General features: G+C 39.2%; 2 protein-coding genes across 9 annotated transcripts in view; one reads left to right on the forward strand and one right to left on the reverse strand.

Annotated features, from left to right (window-relative positions):
* dtnba (dystrobrevin, beta a) overlaps positions 1–9,042 on the reverse strand; it is a 28,880-nt gene extending 19,838 nt beyond the window's left edge. For 7 of the 8 annotated variants that reach the window (XR_009675004.1, XR_009675005.1, XR_009675001.1 and 4 more), the window contains exons 1-2: positions 8,775–9,042; positions 2,015–2,065 (exon numbers count right to left, since the gene is read on the reverse strand). The gene's annotated coding sequence lies outside the window, so the exon portion shown is untranslated. Of the gene's footprint in view, positions 1–2,014; positions 2,066–3,965; positions 4,059–8,774 lie in introns of those variants that run through there. The other variant, XR_009675003.1, reaches the window with a different exon arrangement.
* A 3,446-nt stretch (positions 9,043–12,488) lies between these two features.
* LOC132984748 (toll-like receptor 5) lies at positions 12,489–15,631 on the forward strand. The gene is made up of 2 exons (XM_061051684.1): positions 12,489–12,647; positions 13,138–15,631. The coding sequence occupies exons 1-2, from the start codon at positions 12,600–12,602 to the stop codon at positions 15,019–15,021; spliced, it is 1,932 nt and encodes a 643-aa protein (XP_060907667.1). The 5' UTR covers positions 12,489–12,599; the 3' UTR covers positions 15,022–15,631.
* Positions 15,632–21,010: the final 5,379 nt, after the last annotated feature.

Genomic DNA, 21,010 nt, shown 5'->3' on the forward strand with positions numbered 1-21,010 from the left:
TCATACAGCTGTTTCATTGATATTTCTCACTCACTCACACTCTGTCCTCCAGAGAACAGAGCTTTTGTTGCTTTGCATTTTTTTCCCTTTCTTCTTGGATTAATATGACCTGATCAGTATAATATCCCACGAATATCTATGGGTATAATGAGTAGATAGCAACGGGGAAGTCCTTTGGTCAGCTTCCTCGTATGTAGGAATTATCTCCAATTTTAATCTTCTATTATAAATAATTTTTAAACATGTTTTGTGTCGCAGTAACAGACGGTAACTTCTAAAAAAAAAGTGCACTAAAGGCCTTGGAGATGATGCTAAAGTATTGGTGGTGTCAGGAGTAAAGTTTTGAATAAATTGAAAGTATTTCCTGAAGTACTGCTGAATCATGGGAAGCAGCCCCACCTCTTCCTAATCTTGCACACATCTCTGAAAAATGTATCCAGGGTGAAATAAAAGTTTCTGTCTCGATATGTTAATCTATAGGCACAGTCCCCACGGCCTGGACCCCTTGGTACCTGTGTCGGTGTCACTGACTCCCTGTACTTTACAGTAAGCGTGCTCTAAATGATTTGCTAATCAATGAAAAATTGTACCATGGTCTTTTTTTTACTGTTATTGTTTTGATACCAAGTTAGAACTTGGGGCTAAATCTGTCTGAATTTTTGAGCACTTAAGATCTGATGTTGCAAATTTTGATGCTGCTGGATGAAGCCAGGCAAGCCGTTTCCCCATTTCCAGTCTTTACGCTTGCCTAGGCTAACTGTCTGCTAGCTGTTGCTTTGTCTTTAACAAGCAAAATATGAGAGCGGTAATGTCTGGTTCTCTCTACCACAAAGCACAACAACAAGAATAGAATTAGGACAGCCAGTAAAGTAATGCAGATGGACAGATGGAGTGCATGTGAGTCAATGAAAAGCGTCTTGCTGACACTAACTAGGACTTCACTGAAAAGGTGTTGGGTTGTTACATGAGCCAAAAAAAGCTTCCAAAAGTCTCACACACTGGACTTCCGTGGTGAGTAAATTGTTATTTCCAGCCTGGCCTTCGTGATTATACTGTCTGTCTGTCTGTCTGTCTGTCTGTGTATAGTTGACATGCAGGAACATTTGGTCTGTGAGGTTTGCTCCCCATTATAACCCTGAAAGCTTTAAATCATCGTGGATATAATTACCCCTCCCACAATTATCCCCAACTATGTCAGAGGTCCAGGAACAGCTTGGCTGCTGTTTTCCCAATCACTGGGTCTGAGTACAAAGGTTGGTCACAACAAAAAGATCCCAATTTTTTTTTTCAGAAAGCTATGTTGAACTCAAACAGACTGTAATACAGTTATATAATTCATTAACGGATTAACGGATGGTGAACACTGAAGTAAAAATCACTGAAAACCAAAAATCTCAATAAAACAAAATAGATTTTTTGGTTTTATTTGTCAAAGCTTGCAACTAATTTTTTGGTTAATTGTTTTTGTGTCATTAGTGCGTCTCAAGGTTTTACCTATATAATAACTGTGTTTGCAAATTAAAACCTCCACGTCACTCAGTCAAAAATTTGAAGTTAATGCGGCTGACGGCTGATTGAACAGTTACTTAGTGCTTTGTCTCCTCATTAGAAGCTCAGATAAAGAAAGTGTAAAGGGGAGAAGCTGTACATTCAGCTGACTGCTGTGCTTTGTGTTGCTTTCCTAAATTGTGTGGGTGGCGATGCCCTCTGTTGTTACACCATGGTGTTTTATTATGGCTGACATTTGCTGAGCTTTACGGAAACAAACAGCACAAGCTGCTCTGAATACACACACTCCGAAGAAGAGGAAACAGACTCCACTAACTTCTTGAATTCTGGCTTAAGAAAGGTTCGATCAGAAATACAGTTAGAGGCAGCATTTCTCTGATAGCACAGTTCATCTCTATACTGATCATGTGTGTGTGTATGTGTGTGTGTGTGTGTGTGTGTGTGTGTGTGTGTGTGTGTGTGTGTGTGTGTGTGTGTGTGTGTGTGTGTGTGTGTGTGGTCATACCTCTCTGTGTCAGGGGGTCACACAGGACAGAGGAGCTTCAACAATGGACGTCTAGCAGAAAGACAGAAAGAGAAGAGAGAGGACATTTGAAAAGTCTTTTCAGACTCCAGACAATGAGGCCAAAAGGTCTTTGTGGACAGCAGAGGACACACTAACACAGACACACACTATAAACACAAGCACACTCCCTGTCATCCACTGCACTGATAAGACCCTGTGTGAGGGTTTGGGTTATTTAAATCAAAAGCACAATCTCTCTTTAGTATGTCATGAATAAATACGATCAGTTATGAAACACGCAGTCGCTTCCAATATGATAAAGGAACTCAACCTAAAAGCAGCTCAGTCTTCTCAGTGCTCAAAGTGGGACAGTAGTGAGTGGTTGTATATTTTGCTCTTCCATTGCATCAAAACTTTTCCTTTGGCAACAGTATCATTACAAACTGTTCATTCCCTTTCCTAAACCCTTTATCCGATTAAAGGCAATTCATAATGGCCATAAAAACCTACATAACCCAGGGGACCCTAACATTATGCTCACCTTCTTCATCTGGACCCCTCCTGCTTTTCTCAGGTAACCTTCAGCCAAAACACATGGGACAAGGACAAGCTATGGAATGTCTACAGAGCTATTATCAGCTACTTATACGGCTGAAAACATAACATATTCTATGGCTCTAAAAACCTTCATTACTAAGGGGACCCTAATATTATGATCCCCTTCTCCCCTTCTCCCCTTCTCCACCTGTAGCCCTGTATGCCGAATGTATACAGAGCTATGCCAATAGGGACAGAGGCTCATTATGACCAGATACTAATACAGCTGGAAGCAGCCTATTCTATAAGTGAATCTGGCAATATATGCACTGATCCATACAGGCATGGTAGTACCCCAACATCAGGTATCACAACAGATAATTGGGGAGGGAAAAATGTTTGTTAGATCACCTCTACCATCAATAAAAAAAATATTTTGTCCTGACATATGGACTGGTGTGCTGGTCATTGCTCAAATGAGTTATGATCACTGTAAACAACGCCCTCCAGTCATCTGTGAGGAGCTACCTGTGCTTCTTCTTCTCCGTCATTCACCATTTAGCCGAATAAAGCCAAACCACACAGCAAATGCTGAAAAGCTGCACGACACAACAAAATCCTTTCCCAAACAAAAAGATTAAATATCGTGTTCCCACCGTCTCACACACACACTGACACGTCATCAGGCAGCATTAGACAAGCTTTAGCAGTAGCAGGTCAAACAATCTTCCCATGACTCATTATACGGTCCAACAAAATACAGATCTAACTGAACACAAAATATGGGATTATTCAGCAGATCATGAACTGTACATTACATAGGCTTTATTCATACGGGCGACTTTAACAAATGTGTTTGAATAAACAGATGACCTGAATACAGTTGGGTAGGGAGGCACCACATCCAGCCTGCTGAACCTCAATCGTGTAAACTGCAAGAGGCAGAATATGACTTCCTGTCAGCAGGCTACACAGGTGACACAGAAAGATACCACACGGATAACGGATACCCACATTCTGCAAATATTTTATTACCCCAAGCGTGAGAATTGTTAATGAATCAGTAACAAGAACGGGATGTTTCTGTTAGCATCTGGTTACAAACCTCTAATGCCACACGCAATCTTAATGATCACACATCAACATTAAGCTTACTTCACCGGCTGCTGTCTTTTTGTGTGTGATTGACAGGAGTGTTGCATCAGTGCAGACCACCCAACCAGGACACCTGTTCATTAATCACTCACACACACACACACACACACACACTACAGTATCAGAACAGAGGTTACACACATGAAGGCGTAACACCTGAACTAGGGCAAATGGTCCGGAAAAGAAACACACTATCTCTTCTGTTTCTCTCAGTCTTAAACCTGCAAAACTAAAGTTCATGTTTGTAGCCAAAACTCACCTAAAGTTTTGTGGGACAGAAGAAGCAACACAGCAAAGACACCAATGCAGACAGGGGCGTCAGGCAGGCTAGGGGGTACTAAAGAGGGGTAAGAGGGTGTTTACCACCCCACACACACACACACACACACACACACACCACCATGCATGCCACAAGACCACATTCGCATTTGCAGCTGCTGACTTCTCTCACTGTCTGCCCTGACAGGACCTGGCCAGTGCAGGACAGTGGATGTGCGTTACACATGATATACAGTAGGCTGCTACTTTAGACACGGACGTCGCTGGAGTACCTATGTGCTCCATTTATCCTCCATACGACCCTGTGCTATACTGTAGCATATGAGACAGATTAGGTTGATTGACCAGAGGCACAAAATCTCTCTGAAAGCTATGTGGCAACTTTCTAAATAGTTTCTCAAAAGTCGTGTTGTCAGGAAATTAAAAAAAAAAAAAAAAACTTGAAAGTTTGTGGATTTCAAAGAGCTGTCTGGATCACAGATGTTTGCCTCTGTCTCAAAATGTCCTAAAAAGTTTTAGGCATAATGGAGAACAAACAAACAAACTGTAAGAAGGTATTAAACAAAGACCTGGAATATTTTGGCTTTTTTTTTTTTTTTACATGGGCAGGAATGTAGTTAATCTCTGTGCAGGAAAAGCAGATTTGGACCTGGTATGATACCTGTTTGACTGAATGTATTAATTATTACTACAGTAGCTGGTTTTTGGAGGACTTCATAACCTAAATTGATCATAATATGCTTCTGATAGAATGTGGAATAGCAGGGTAAGCATTTCTAGTATCTATAACAATACCTTAGGATAGATTATTGATTACTCAAGTTATTGTTTCAGCACATACACTGGTCTTAAGACAGGCTTTTTGCCATCTATAGTATACAATGAATCAAATGACAGAATATTTTTAAAGTCTCAGCACACGGGATCAACTTTAGAAGTAATAGACAAACCTATATCAAAAATGAAATGTTGACTTTTCTCAGAGCTTTGGTTTCACAGATAAATACTTTCAACACAGGTTGAATCGAAAGCAAAACTCTCTCCAATCCCTCAGTCCTGACCTCTGATCCCTGAGCTGCCAGAGACCACCCGACTGCCCCGGCACGACCCAGGGGTTGTCACCAGGCAGGTAAAAACAGAAGCAACACATCTCTGGTTACACATTTAGGATAGAGCCAGCATGCCAAGGGTGTTTAGAGGACTGGACAAGAAGTTATAGTGTCTACTGTATAAAATGAAAAACCAAACATGAGCTGGCAGGAAGGTCGTATTTTTTAGAAGAACTTTTATCTTACATCCAAACTTGAAAAAAAAAAAAGCTAGACACTTTTACAGTGCTAGTTAGTTAGACTCCAAGAATGTATTTACACAGAAAAAAAAAGTGCATGTTGAAATGAATCTCCTCTTATTCATTTTGGTGGGAAATGACCAAGTGTTGACAGACAAGCACCGAAGCATCCATGCCAAGTTATTCCCTCTTATTTAGCAAAAGCTGCATAGTTTTCTTGCAACAAAAAAAAAAAGGAGGACATGCGGCTCAACCTTTGTCACATGCAATGTCATGTCATGGAGAAAGATTCTGCAACAGACTATCTCACTTACAACCACACATTCTTAGAACATTAATAGTAATCATTTATTGTTTTATGATAATTTACAGAAAAAAGGCGAATACAGCTTCTATGGTAACCTTGCAGAGTTTTAGATTCTGTCTTGGCGTATTTAAACAGTTTTAAATTGAGTTTTCTTTTTGAAAAGTCTCCAAACGTGTGGGTCTCTTGCTTAATCTGGCCTTCCTGAATTGGTTTTTATGGTTTTTATAAGTACCAGGCAACTTCCTTCAAGCCCGTTCTTCACTAACACTTGCAGTGATTAACAGTAACACAGGATATGTTTTGGTGTCAGCATCTGATTGCAGTGCATAGTGGTTCCTGTTATCAGACTCCTCTCATGATCCAGTACAGTAACAGACCCTACAACCAGGATGGAACCAAAGATTATTGTTCTAAAACTGAACTAATCTGGTTTTTGGATAGGGAGGGTACACCAATGTAACTGTAAACCAGACAGGGAGAGAGTGAAAAACTAAATAAGTAACGATAATGTGAAGAGATCCAAACAAAGGTTAAGATGTACTAAGATGAGAGAAGGAAGAACAGAGTGAGAAAGCAATATGCTTAAAGAGACAGGAAGAGGGTACAAGAGAGAAACATGAAGAAATATAGACAGGAAGTGAAAGTGCTGTCTATCTACAGTCCTGAAGAAACCAGTGTGCAGAACAGAGTAGAAATGTTTGACATTGAACCTGCAGCCTTGCATACCAGAAATACTTAGTTGAAATATTATAGGGGATGAAATTCAACTCAACGCTTCATCACAAAAACCTAAAAAAAAAAAATAAATCCTCTGAGAGTCTCTGCATTAAACTTTCCTTTCATCTATCTCTTCGCCCTTGAGCAAAAAAAAAAAATACCACAGTCATATCACTCTTGCAAAGTGGCATCAAAAATGCAAGTATTTCTAGTGGATTATAACAAACTTAGTCACAAACCTCTATGAGCAGATAGGTGGACAGGCTGGTATTTTCAGTGACCTTAGAAAAGCAGTTCAGGAATTCAAAACAAGCTATTAATCAATTATTTCCCACAGGTAAACTAGACATTACACTGGGTTTTTACTGCTGTGCTGCCAGTAACTCGGGGGCATCAAACAATACAGTGAATGTGTAGTGAGCCCAGATATCCCCAGGAGTGTTTGACAGCCATCTAATTGCGCCTACGTGGAAAATGAAGAATACTTAAATTTCACTATAATTAAACACTAGGGAGTTATATAAACCAGGGGGTGGATGTTAATCATAGGTTTCACCCTCACAGCTATTATCTCCCCACTCGCAGTGGAGACAGTAACACTATCAGCACCACTGTAAATCTACAACGGCTCAAGCCTTTCCTTATGTAGAGACACGCTGAGATGAAATGAAAAAGTAAATGTTGATTGGACGAAACCGCGACAGATTATCTGCAGGTATATTTAGATAAAATACTAAGCTCTGATTCAGTGGGGGAGGGAGGAATGTACAGTTTAAAGGACTGTTGTAATGCGCAGGGTTGTGGATGCCTGGAAAAAGTTGGATTTCGCTCTCTCATTTTGCGCCGTTAAATATGCAAACAAATCCTGCACTGCTCAATTAAAGTACACAATTCTTGAACCACTGGAAAAGTGGAAACCCGACAGGGGCAGCCCATCAGGCGATATGTCAACACTCTCTTTTTGGTTTCCTCAGCAGGGAGCAACAGTTCAGAAAAGTCTGTAACCCGACTGGAGAAAAACCAAAAATACACTTTTTATTGATGTCTTTCTGTCTTCAGTTCGTCTTGCTTCAAAAGTACTGCCGTGTATTTCTGCATAATCTTTGATTTCAGTTAATGAACTTGACCTTTAGTTGATTGTTTGAGTTTAACTGCACAATAAACAAATACTATTTGCAATATTTAACTGTAAGAAATAACATTTCAAAAGGGAAAACTATTATGTTTTGAATTCAAATAGGGTACATGGAAAATAGCATCGTATCCAGCTGGTGTATTAGGTTTAGTCACAATATACAAGAATCATTTGAGAGCTCTGACTTTAGAAATTCAATATTTCTAAAGGGAGAGAAAAATGCTAAGAATTAAGAGTTTGCCATATTGCGGCAAACAAAATCAATAATTTTAATGTTTACATAAATATTGTCTCTCAAATTAAAAAAAAAATGTTCTGGCAGGCTAAAAAAAAAAAAAAAGAACAGTCATCTTGTCTTTTCTTCTGCTGCCATACAAATGCAGAAAAACAAACTCTTGGATTAAATAGCTATTCACAGTTTGTATGATCAGGTTTTCACATTTCTACAGAATAAGCCTCCGAAACAGAGTGGTAGGCTACAATCTGGATGGCAGGTAGATCTTTAAATATGCTTATTACTTAAAATATTTTTGGGGGTTGTAAGGGCGGCGGTGTGGCTGTCAATCTCTACCAGAGCCTCCAAAATGCTTCTGCTGTCTCAGATGACACTTTTTTGGCAGCCTGTGGTGAGATAAATCACTTCAGCTGACCACACAGGTCAGATATAATGATTCAGCCAATCATTCAGTTTCAATCTGCAAATCAGATGGAGTTATTAACCCCCCCCATTCAGCCTATAACATGAATGGCACTGAGGCTTATTCAGAATAACTTCACATGGTGTCCCGAATTCCTCAGTAAACACTATAAATGTCTAGTTTAGTAAAGCATAATGTGTGTTTCTTGCTGTAAATTTGGAATAACGTTAAATTGCCACTCTTTTGAATGGAAAAAACGTCCATCCCATTGAAGGAAACGACACTTCTACGTTATAGGTCAAACACCAATAGTTAGTTTTGATTTGAAAAGTGGGCAAGACTTGGGTCTACCACAACACTCATGACAGACAGACAGACAGACAGGCAGGGAGGGAGGGACACTGCAGTCCAAGTACAATATTTCAATGGTCTTCAGTGAAGAGTTTAAGCTGCCATGCATTTTATAGACTTGAGTCAAAGCTCATTTTTAGTTCTGCCTACTTCTGGGAAGCTGTGACATCTGAGCGGCCATATTGCAGAAAAAAGTTTAACTCTCTGTTCACCTTGTTGAGCTTTTAACTCTCAAACCTCGAGTGCATTTGTGCACTGAAAAGTCACAGGTATCGACTTCAAAATTAAAACTTTCTATCTTTGAGACTTTGCTTTATTGCTTTACGGACTTATTTAAGACAAGGTCTACTCACCGGGACTATTTTCGGCAGGTATTCGTGTCCAAATACCGACATCAACACTGAAACGTGTGGCACTGCAACAAAGTGTCTTCTCTCTTGACGTATCCGCTTCCTTCTTTTCACCGTGTTTTTTTTTTTTTTTTTGAGCTTTTCTTTAGTTGAAAATCCTTCGACCCGGTCCCGTTATTTATTTCCGTGGCCAACCATGTTACACACCCTCCATACCCCCTCACCGTGGCTGCTGCTGTACCGGGTTGCTGCCGTGATGAAGTGTACTATTTTTGAAAGAAAGTCACTCCCCTCCTCGCTGCGTCCTGCCCCCTTCCCTGGTGACGGTGAATGGTGAATGCTGCTGACTCAAAACATTGACATTACAGCTGTTTTATATGGAGGACGAGATCTGACAGAAGTATAAATAAATAAATAAATACTGGAATGAATAAATAAAAGAATGAATAAATAAATAATTAATTAAATGCGTGAATAAATAAATAAAAACTGGTAAATAAATGGGACATAAATAATTCAATGTCTTAAATTTATTTCTACATTTATTCATTTCCACATTTATTTATTTAGTGTTGATATAGGATACATTACTGTACTTCCAATGCCCTAAAAAGATGTCGTTATCTTCACATAAAGAGAAAATGAGTCCGGTTACCGTGACAACTTTCAACGGATTACGTATTACGTCACGACGCACCCACAAAGCGTACACCTGACAACAACAAAACGGGTTTGCGTTGCTTATGCTAGTTTTAACTATTCCATTTCATAGGATAGAGACAACATTTTAGGTCGCTTAAGATCCTTTTTTTTTTTTTTTTGCATTCATTTATTTTTATTTATTTGTAAAAATATAACAACAAAAAACAAGGAACCCACATTAAAAAAAAAAAACACACACACAAACCCAAAACAAAACATACCAAAACAAAAAAGTGACACACACATCACCAATGACATAACCATGATTTAATTTCAGTTTTTGCAACCAAAATAATGTTTACATACATCCCCTTTTCATTATATATTTTATTAAATTAAGATATCGCCACATTTTCCCTTGCCAACCTGTATCTAAACATCCGCCATCACGTGTTGCCATGGAAACCATCTGTCAAGGAATTTTGGCATTTTGCAGTCTTATTTTGAAAGTTATCTTTTCCATTATGTAAATTCCTTTGACAAGTAATTTCCAAGACTCGTGGGTTGGGGGGGGGGGTCTCTCTTAAGCCAGTTCAATGTTATCGCCTTCTTGGCTGCTACGAGAAGTACATGTAACAAATAAATCTTATTTCTGCTTTTCATGGTGTCTGGGACTGCCCCGAGGATGGCCAGTAGAGGGACCCTTGGTAGGTGGAGGTTAAATATTCCGTCTAGAGAATCAAAAATCTGTCTCCAAAAGTTTTTTAGGGGAGGACAGTCCCAAAATATTTCAGCAAAGTGAGCAGATTCTTCTCCACAATTCCTCCAACATAAACTTAATTGACTGGAGTCTATTTTTGAAAGGATGTAGGGTGTTCGGAAAAATCTATTCACTATTTTCCACTGGGATTCTCTCCATATGTTTGCACTAGTGACTTCATGAACTTCTGAGGAAATTTTGACCCATGCCTCTCCACTTATTTCCTGAAGATCCTTTTATTGCTTGGTTAAGTACAATTTGGCTAAGTTATTGAAAAAGGGTGTTGTAATTGTTGTAAATTGTAAATGTAATGTTTTAATTCATCTAAGTTTATGAAGTTGGCTTGAATATTGAGGAGATAGTCTAGCCTATGTAAGGAGAATATTTGTAGTTTTGATAGCCTACTTTATCAGAGGGCCTACTTGTTTATTCTAAATTAAAAATGCATCAACCCGGTGACTCTGGACTTAAGTTTTAATAGGAAGTGAATAGTTTTACACGGTTGCCTATAGGTTTCTTCAAATGTGTCCACCACTACTTTATTAATGTTTAAGTGGGCTACATTTAGGCTACCAAAAACATTTTTCACTTCTTATATTTCCATTTTGTGCCATACTTCAGATTTGTATTTATTTCATTTATTTATAGACTGAACAAAACAACTAATTACAAACATTAAATCTCAGATCTTGAATGAAACGGAGCAGAAATAAGAATAATTTAATGTAATCTGCTCCTCTGTCACAAGACTAACAAAGCACACAATTCAATACAACTAAATGAAATAGCTGCAGGCCGACGAAGCCACTCACATCCCACTCTTCATTCATTTCATACCATTTAATTAATTTTATACCATTCAAGATCACAAAATGATTTTACCTGCCACTACAACACAAAACAGAAGACAAACGTAATTAACAAATTTCATCATATTTCCTCAAGATCAAATCTGTAATACATTTCCTGAGACAAAAGTAGGCTACTTCTAATGAACATAAGCAGGTCAAACTGCAGGGCATGGCTTAATGTTGTGGGCTAAATTATGAATTAAAATCATAACTAAATAACACATTTAATACGAGGCTTTTGAGGGCCTTACTAGGAGAGTATAACATTTTTCCACATTGTCTGTCAACCTCTGTTCCTCATTCTCTGTCTTATTTGACAAGCCTTCATTCTCCAGAGGTTGTGAAATTCACCAGCCCTGTGTCAAAAAACTACACGTACACACACACACACACACACACACACACACACACACACACACAGAGATGCTCTACTCTGCAGTGTAATAAGCAGATTAGACTACTATCAAAATTCAGCATAGACCATTGTCAACATCTCATAAACATGTTATGCACTTCACCCTCCTCTGCCTTCAGAGACTTAAAACTGTTGTTCATTTGATTTTTTGTGTTGCAATATTGGAAACTTCTTTTGATTCTATGAGTTTTCAAGCTATTTTACAGTAACATTATTTACAATTTTAACATTATAGAAAAGTGTATACCTCATACATCAAAAATGTATAGTGTTTTTTTTTAACCGGTTGAGAGATGAATGACTCTACCAACTGAGCCACATGCATTTGACCTATTCTTACTTATAATTTTGCGTCGTTTTCTGTGGTAATTACATCCATTAAAACTTCAGTGTCAGTGTATTTACAGAAAACGCTGCATCAAGCAGTCTCCAATCAACCAAATCCTGATCCCACAGTAAGAAATGTTCACAGAAAAATATTTACACTGGGCCAGAATACAAGAAATACGTTTCCAAAAAATTTAAGTTTTATAAACGTTTTTCATCTGGATTTTGACAACAGAAGGATTTAACATTAATTTGTGTTTTTGAAGGCATTTAACAACTTTTGCTTGTTGCGACATTAATCCAAAGATGGATATATGTGTGTAAAGTTGAAACCATTTGATATTTCTTAGAAAACTACACTGGGTATGAGGAAAAAGTCTTACAGGATATAACGTTTTTAATGGACATACATCAGTTTGACACTATTTACAGCTTTTCATATCTGTACTCAACCTTGAACACAAAGCTGGGAAGTAATGTCATGATGCAACTCCTACAACACCTGCCAGTGTGCGATTTTTAAAGCAATCAGTTGTGCAAAAGAATGTCCCCTCCTTACTCCAACACACAGTATCTACACATACAGAAGTTATCGACGTAGGTTAGCAAACATGCAGCTGTACTTCCCATTGTCATGTAAGCCTGGAAAAAAAACGTGACTGAGTGTCCTGTTTGCTGCAGGGTCAATGCAATGCTCTGCACAAATGACTCATATACGTTGACATAAAAAGAGCTCCAGCTGAAATCTCTGCAGACAGGAGCTCAGATTTTAACAGACAGCAAACAGCTGGACCTCTATTTCAACTAATTTAGAGTTTGATTTCTGTGTGGATATGTGGCTGCGGGGTCATCAGGTGGTCATCGTCTGTGTTTTGCTGCAGGTAAGTCAAATTAAAATCGAGAGATACTGTGTTTATGCTGCAGCTGTGATTATGGAAATGAGCCTGAAATCTCAGACAAAGCAACTAGAGAGTGAATTTAAAGTTCTTGCCGGTGTTTGGTACGGCAGAAAAAGAGGAAATGTGTGCCAATGCAGGTTCTTTATGTCAGGGTTTAATCCAAAATGACACAACATTAAACAAATAAGACTGATGATACGTCTATTTTTTTCTACAAGCCAAAACGAGTGATCGCACAACGTCTTCAATAATTAAAATAATGCTGATAAAACTTGTGTTAGAAAAACACGTTGAGCATTAATGACTGTGAAGAAGTAGAAGCTTGATTTCTGCGTCTTGTAAACATTTAGCAGAATGTTTAAACTCTAAAAAATTGAGTTAAGGCAAACCATTTCATTTTATGCAGGAATCAATTTTATCAGGTGAAAATAATCCATGTAACAGCAAATTAAAGAAATCTACCTCCTTGCAGGTGCCGGGATGTTTCCCATCATGCCTCATTCTGGGCTCTGTAGCAAACTGTGCCTCAAAGAACCTCCGCTCGGTTCCTCCCCTCCCCCCACACATCACCCACCTCTACCTGGAGATGAACCGCATCGCTGAGATCAACTCCACCTCCCTGTCCGGCCTGGAGGAGCTGCAGGAGCTGGACCTCGGACAACAGGCCGTACCTCTCGTGATCAGGAACAACTCCTTCGTCGCACAACGACGTCTGCGGAAGCTGGAGCTCGGTTTCAACCTCGGCCTTCGACTGGAGCCTCTTGCTTTCGCGGGACTGTCCGGTTTGAAGGATCTCCGTCTGTATTACTGCTCACTTAAAGGGTCGATACTTGAGGGGAACTTTTTGGAGCCACTGTCCTCCTTAGAGACTCTTGATCTCTTTGGAAACCAGATAAAAAGACTCAAGCCTTCAATGATATTCGCAAACATGAAGAATTTGAAAGTTTTGAATCTCAAGCTGAACCGAATTGACCAAATATGTGAGTCGGATCTGGTTGCTTTTAGGGGAAAGCACTTAGAATATCTGAATTTGAACTCTGTTTATCTGACCGCAATGTCTACTAAAAGTTTCGACTGGAAGAACTGTGGGAATCCTTTTAGAGAAGTGTCCTTCAAGATACTTGACTTGTCCAACAATGTGTTTAGCATTTCAAAAGCAAAGCAGTTTTTCAGAGCCATTGAGGGGACTAAGATCAGTCATCTCAAACTTTCTGGACCAATGGGTAGAGGACTGTCCTTCAACAATTTCAATGATCCTGACGGAAACACATTTGAAGGCCTGAGAAACAGTTCAATCCGCGTTTTGGATATGTCAAAAAACAGGATCTTTACATTGCAACAGGGGGTTTTCGGTCCGCTGAAAGAGGTCGCAATAATCGATGTTTCCCAAAACAAGGTGAACCAGATCCAAAGAAACGCCTTTGAAGGTCTCCAGGAACATTTAACAATGCTCAACCTGTCTCACAACCTGCTGGGGGAAATCTACTCTCACACTTTTTCTTCTCTGACAAACATGCGAGTGTTGGATTTATCTCACAATCACATTGGTGCTCTTGGTTATGACTCATTTGGAGGACTTCCCGATTTGAAAAAATTACTTCTAACAGGAAACTCTTTGCGAAATCTCGGCTTCCCTGCATCTCTGCCACGCTTAGATTTGCTTCTGTTGAACGATAATAAGTTGGAGCCCTCATCTGTGAGCAGTATCACACGCTTTGCCAGTAATATTATATATCTGGACGTTCAGGACAACAGATTGACAGATCTGGGGGATGTTTTCACCTTTCTGACCGAGCTCAGACGCCTCAAGTTACTCTACAGCGGAGGAAACAGAATCAGATTCTGCACGCTCGGTAGAGTTTCAGCGAGTCGTTTGAGTAATGCCACAAACCTGGATCTTCACGGCAGCTCTCTGCGGTCTATCTGGTCTCAGGGGAGATGCTTGAATCTGTTTGACAATCTCCAACATGTGCTTGGTCTTAATTTGAGCTTCAACGCCCTGCAGTCCCTTCCTCAAGGCGTTTTCAAGGGTCTTACCTCAATGGTGGAGCTCGATCTCTCATCCAATTCCTTGACTTACCTCCGATCTGATGTGTTTCCCGAAAGTCTCAAAATTCTCCACCTGACCGACAACTTCATAACCTCCCCAGACCCGGACGCTTTCCGTTTCCTCAGATGCCTCAACCTTGAAGGAAACCGCTTTCACTGCGATCAAAACCTGAAGAACTTCCTGACCTGGCTGAGTGCGACAAACATCACCTTCATAAGTCCAGTTCAGGAGCTCAGGTGTGAGTTCCCCTCCGGTTTCTATAAAGTTCCTCTGTTAGAGTATTCTGTCCAGGTCGTGCAGCAGTAAAAATCACTGCACGCTGTTGATACAACAGGTGTGCCACATATAGAAGCAAACACCTTGGTTGCTGGTTGGACTCTGACCTGAGATCATTTGGTTCATGTCTCCCCCACACTTCCTGTCTCTCTTCAGATGTTCAATCTACAAAGGCAGAGGCCAAAAAAAAAAGTAAAATAAACAAAAATTCAGAACAAAAAAAAAATGTTGATTGCAAAGTTAAAGAAAGTTGATTAATAAAGTTGTTAATAAACATAACTTGATGCATCGTGTTGATTTTAACCTCTTTATATGTTTCCTTGGTTGCTGGATCAATGATTAAATTAATCATAATAACCATCATCATCATTTCTGTAATACATCAATCTACATCTACATCAACAGGTTATGTACATTTCTTGTATAAATCTATTTTTAATTGCACAGTTTAAGTTTGTTTCATCTAGGGGTATTCTTTAAATCTTTTTTCAGGTTAATATATATGTATGAGAGAGGGGGGAGGGGGGCGTTGGTTTTGCGGTTTAATTTGTAACTAATGTTTCATGTCATGCACGTCTTGTAACCTGCTACTGGATGCTTTGAATTTCCCTCGGGATCAATAAAGTATCTATCTATCTATCTATCTATCTATCTATCTATCTACCTACCTAACCATCTATCTATCTATCTATCTATCTATCTATCCATCTATCTATCTATCTATCTATCTATCTATCTATCCATCTATCTATCTATCTATCTACCTACCCATCTATCCATCTATCTATCTATCTATCTATCTACCTATCTATCTATCTACCTACCCATCTATCCATCTATCTATCTATCTATCTATCTATCTATCTATCTACCTACCTAACCATCTATCTATCTATCTATCTATCTATCTATCTATCTATCTATCTATCTATCTACCTACCTAACCATCTATCTATCTATCTATCTATCTATCCATCTATCTATCTATCTATCTATCTATCTATCTATCTATCTATCTATCTATCTATCTATCTACCTACCCATCTATCCATCTATCTATCTATCTATCTATCTATCCATCTATCTATCTATCTATCTATCTATCTATCTATCTATCTATGTTGACCACATTTTCTATTGACAAACTGAGTCTAAATATTTACAGTCTATGTTCTAAATGTATAGTGAAAACATATAAAACATACTTTAGTTTAAGACCTGATGTGTATTTTCCACAATTGATGATTTTGGGTGCTTCAAGAAATCAATTGAAGTGATTTAAAAAAAAAAAACAGGAAACACTATGAGAAGTGTCTGTGCATCATTTCACCAGGAGAGGGCGCTGCAGTATAAGTCTTTCAACGAGTGGCTGTAAAAGAGTGACCTCTTTTCCGGTGAACATTGAATTCTTTTTTTTTTAGATTTTTCTTTGTCTAAATCTGCTCTTTGATTGGTTTTCAAAGGGATTTATATGAATTATCTGCCTCACTGTTTTTTTCCGTTCACAAGTACATTGAAAGTTTGACATAAAGTCTTTTAAAAATGGATGAATAAAATGACCCCTTGTAGATCTGGGGTGCAAAAAAACTGTCTGTGAAAACCATTTCACACGAGTTATTCCCTGATTTTCTTAAGGATGTTTTTTGGGGGGGGCTTTTTTTCCTTTATTAGACAGGACAGCTGAAGAGAGACAGGAAGTGTCGGGAGGAGAGAGTGGGGGGGGTGACCAGTGGGCGATTCTAGAGTCTGCTGAGACCCTATAGGCAAAAATAAATCAGGGTCCCTGCAACCACTATTATATCTAGCAGTGTCACGGCGCTCTTCCTCTTCTAGTCCATTAGGGACGTTTCCTACTGTCATTGCAAAATTTGCGCATTTTGAGCCACTGCTGGGGTTTAACGTTTTTCAGCCCTCGGGGGCCCCTAAGTGGACTTGGGTCCCCGAGCAGTTGCCTGACTTGCCTGTTGACAAGCAGCGCCTCTGGGTATGACATGCAGCAAAGGGCCGAGTTCGGATTCGAGCCCGGCGAGGACTGTAGCCTCTGTACTCCGGGTGCGTGACGTAACCGCTAAGCCACCGCTGCTCTCAGTTTATCCCTCATTTGATGCTGCAGGATTCACATAACTCTAAAATCTCCCAGGGTTCAGACATGATACTTTTAAATGTTTAAATCCTTCATTGTTTTTTTAGATGTGCTTTTACCAAAACATCCAGATTTCACCGTTAAATTCAGAGTTTTCTCTCAACCTACTTTGTTAACCTACACTGTATCAGCAGACGTTCATTCATTCATAATTGATCTCATAAAGTCTACATTAAATTTACAGGGAGAGTAGTTTAGTCACTTTACAGCTGTGTCTGACACGCACACACAATGATGTTTTCACTCCATGTGACCCAAATCAATTTCTTCTGCCCCAATAAATGTCAGCCTGAATTATGTTTAACATGTACATGATACGAGGGGGTAAAAGAGGGCCAACTTTAACAATTTAACAGCTTTACTGAATCATGAAGCGGCTCAATACAACTGTAACCTTTTTTTTTTTTTTGCCTGGCAACAACACTACAAACAGCTTGAAGGACTATTTGAGAGAGTTTAACCAATGGGACAGGGTAAATGACGAAATCAAAGAAAATTGTGAAAAGTTTGTTTCACCTCCTTAATGATGAGGCCTTTAAAACTCGTCGCCCTGCTGGACTTGTCCGTGTTCAGGGGTTAGATAAGTCTATGACCACAGATTCATGGCTTTTAGAAACAAGTGAGAAATTTGGATAATGTGTCAAAATGTTGTAGCAACCCCAAATGGACAGTCGCTCTGAGGTTGTTTGTGGAGCAAAGGCTCATGGGAATGATAATGCACAGGTAGAAAAAGTGTGTTAAAAAACAGTTTAAGTCACTGTTCTGTCATGTGGTTGTTAATAGTTGTGCTTGTTAAATGTCATTTTCACTGTGATAGAGAATGTGAATTTAGCTTGTTACATCATGAGTGTTAGAGATGTTTCTGTTATGGATGTCTGTCTAGTGTTCTGCCTCTGTGTGACAATACAGCTGTCCTCCTCCTGCTGCGGTCAGAACAGCAGCTTTGATTTATACTGAGATCTTTGCGTCTGACCAGCTCACCACGATATGTTTGTAGTTTTCATCGGTATGTCCTTTTTACCTGTGGATCTTTGTTTTGAATCTATTGTTCTTATTTATTGATTCTACTGTTGAGGCAGCTTAACGTGTGCAGCACTTAAATCCAGGACAGATTTCCCCAAGGGGACAGTACCATACTAAAGTATCGTATGGGACAATATGGAACTTTATCATGGTATCGTACCATATTGCTTTATTTCCTTACGTATATTATCGTATATCGTATGGTATCTTATCATTTGGTATTATATGGTTTGGTATGGTTTCCTGGTATCGTACAGTATTGTATCGTTTCTAATGGTATCTTATCGTACGGTATTATACTGTGGTGTGGTATGGTATTGCTTCATATCATATTTTGCGTATCGTTAGGTATCTCTTTTTTTCAGATGTCAAAGCAAAGTGAGTTATTTTGGGAGACTGGTATTGATAAAAACATTATTTTCACACAATCCTATAACCCTTCATAACACGTCACTCTCATCAGCAGCATTATCTTTTATTTAGAGCACATAATGAGGCATGTGGATGTTTCCCTTCTCTACCAGCAGAGGGCAGCACCAGTTCATTCAGGAGCCACTCACTTTGGCCTTCACGCTGTACTGTATAAAGAGGACACCTCTACAACCTAACCAAACAGATGTTCCGCTGCTGGAATAAGCTTTTAGCACTGCAATATGTAAATGCAGAACAAACAACATGGGACATACTGAAGCTAGTGGCCCATGAATACATTGGAAGACACAATGATAGATGAGATGGTTAACTGGGTAGACTTGGTCTGATCAGAGCTGAGGCATGGAAGTTATATCACAATACTCTGTCACCTTATTACTATGGCTAACACAACTTACTGTGATCAATTCTTTTGTTTTTAATTAATTATTTGATTTGGTTTGAAAGGGATCCATTAAGCATTGCTTCATAGGTCAAATACATGCCAGGTTTCTAGCCGTGGCTAATTTGCAAACCCCTGTCGCCGGCTAGTATAGGCTTTAAGGACTGAAACATAAGCATTATAAAAACACAATAAACACAAATGCAGAATTTACAATACAATACAAATAAAAGAAGAAGAAGGGTTACAAGAGGAAGCACAGTCAGAGCTCCCAGACTTGATTCAGTTTCATCCCCTGCTGCACTTGTGTCTTAAAAACCTTGAACTCTGTCAGTTTTTTTTAAATTTCAGATGGTAATATGTTCCAGAGGTGTGTTCCTCTTACCGAGAAGGACCACATGCAGTTCTGTGTTTTGGTGCTTTCCACCGGATGTATCCCTCGTTCTAATTTCTCTGTTTGGTTTGTTTACCAGCTGACAGATTGTTTCTGTAACGAGGCTGTTTCCACTTTTTTATGAAATAAAGTTTACAAATCTGCAAAACTAAGTATATCATATGACTGGCAATGATGACAACGGTACCATCTAACTGATTTTGGATCCATTATTTTCAGTTCCTGTTTATATAATGACCTGACGGGTTGAGTTGTTGTTTGGTTGACCTGGCCCCAAACAGTTTTACATTAAAATAAATGAGAAGATATCATGGCCCTGCTGTGATGCCTTCACAGGTATACAGTGTATTAATGCTGATATGCTGCTGGGCTCTATCTAATTTGAATAAGGTTAATAGTCTGATGTTGAACAAGAGTGCAGCTGAATTAAAAAATGTCCTCGTTCTGTCCTGATAGATCTGCTCTCTGCTCATTAAATATTAAACACCGACAGGAGGAGGAGTGATATAGCTTGTGATAGCTTTAAGTCAGCTGCTGACATGTGCAGGTTGTAACAGTGAATTTATAGACGTGTGCGTGTGTTTGCCAACAGTTTTGTGTGTCACCTGTGACTCATCAGCATAACTCAGTATGTGATTAATGTGTGTGTGTACTTCAGAAATCATAACTCTAAAATCTCAGATCTTTTCTGTGTGTGCACTGATTGAATGATTTAATACAAATGTTCAACATGAAGTATATTACATGTTGAGCCCCTCCCCCCACAGAGCATCCAAACAGGAGCTCTTTACCAGCACATTACAATTTCTCCTTAAAACATGCGGCACCCCAAAGTGGCACATAACTGGTTTTTAATCCTGAACTTCCTGTGTTAGATGCTGAGGTACGTTTTTTTTGTTTGTTGTTGGCTTCTATTTTAAATCTGTTTCCATTTTTTATGTCCATGACTGTTAAATGATCTGAGGAGCGGTTACACTTTGATTTTCTATCATAAATTCTGGACCACAGGAGAAATATTCCTGCTCCAATGATGATGCTCATGGGGCTCGTACACTGAAGCAAATTAAAAAGCGATTCCCTTTGAGGATGATCCTTCTCTCTCTCTCTGTCTCTCACACACACACACACACACACACACACACACACACACACACACACCTCACAAAACATGCACAAACCCAAATACAAAATAATCTAACAGACATCCTCAGTTATTAACCGTTCATTAAAGGTATTTAAAAAATGATTCGTAGAGCAGCAGGAGCCTGTGACAGTGTCTTTATTAGATTTTTTTTTTTTTGTCAGCCAGACTCTGCCAGTCTGGCATACCATGTTACATACATACATATAGATACACAACTCCCCCCCCCCCCCCCCCCCCCCCGTGCCCATTTCAACTCCCTTTACTCACAGGTTACCATAGAAACAGGCTTGATTTTCACCTCCTCCACTTCCTGACTCCACATCCATCCCCCCCTCCAAAACCTCTTCTATTGGCATCCCCCCTCTTGCTCCTCACCACCCCCACAGCCCTCACACACACACACACACACACGCACACACACACACATTTTTACAATATTTTACAAACATGAAAGATTTTTTTTTCCAAACTTATTTGACAAAAAAAAAAACATGGGCAATG

Source organism: Labrus mixtus, chromosome 12 (assembly GCF_963584025.1).
Source record: "Labrus mixtus chromosome 12, fLabMix1.1, whole genome shotgun sequence".
Taxonomy (NCBI): Eukaryota; Metazoa; Chordata; class Actinopteri; order Labriformes; family Labridae; genus Labrus; species Labrus mixtus.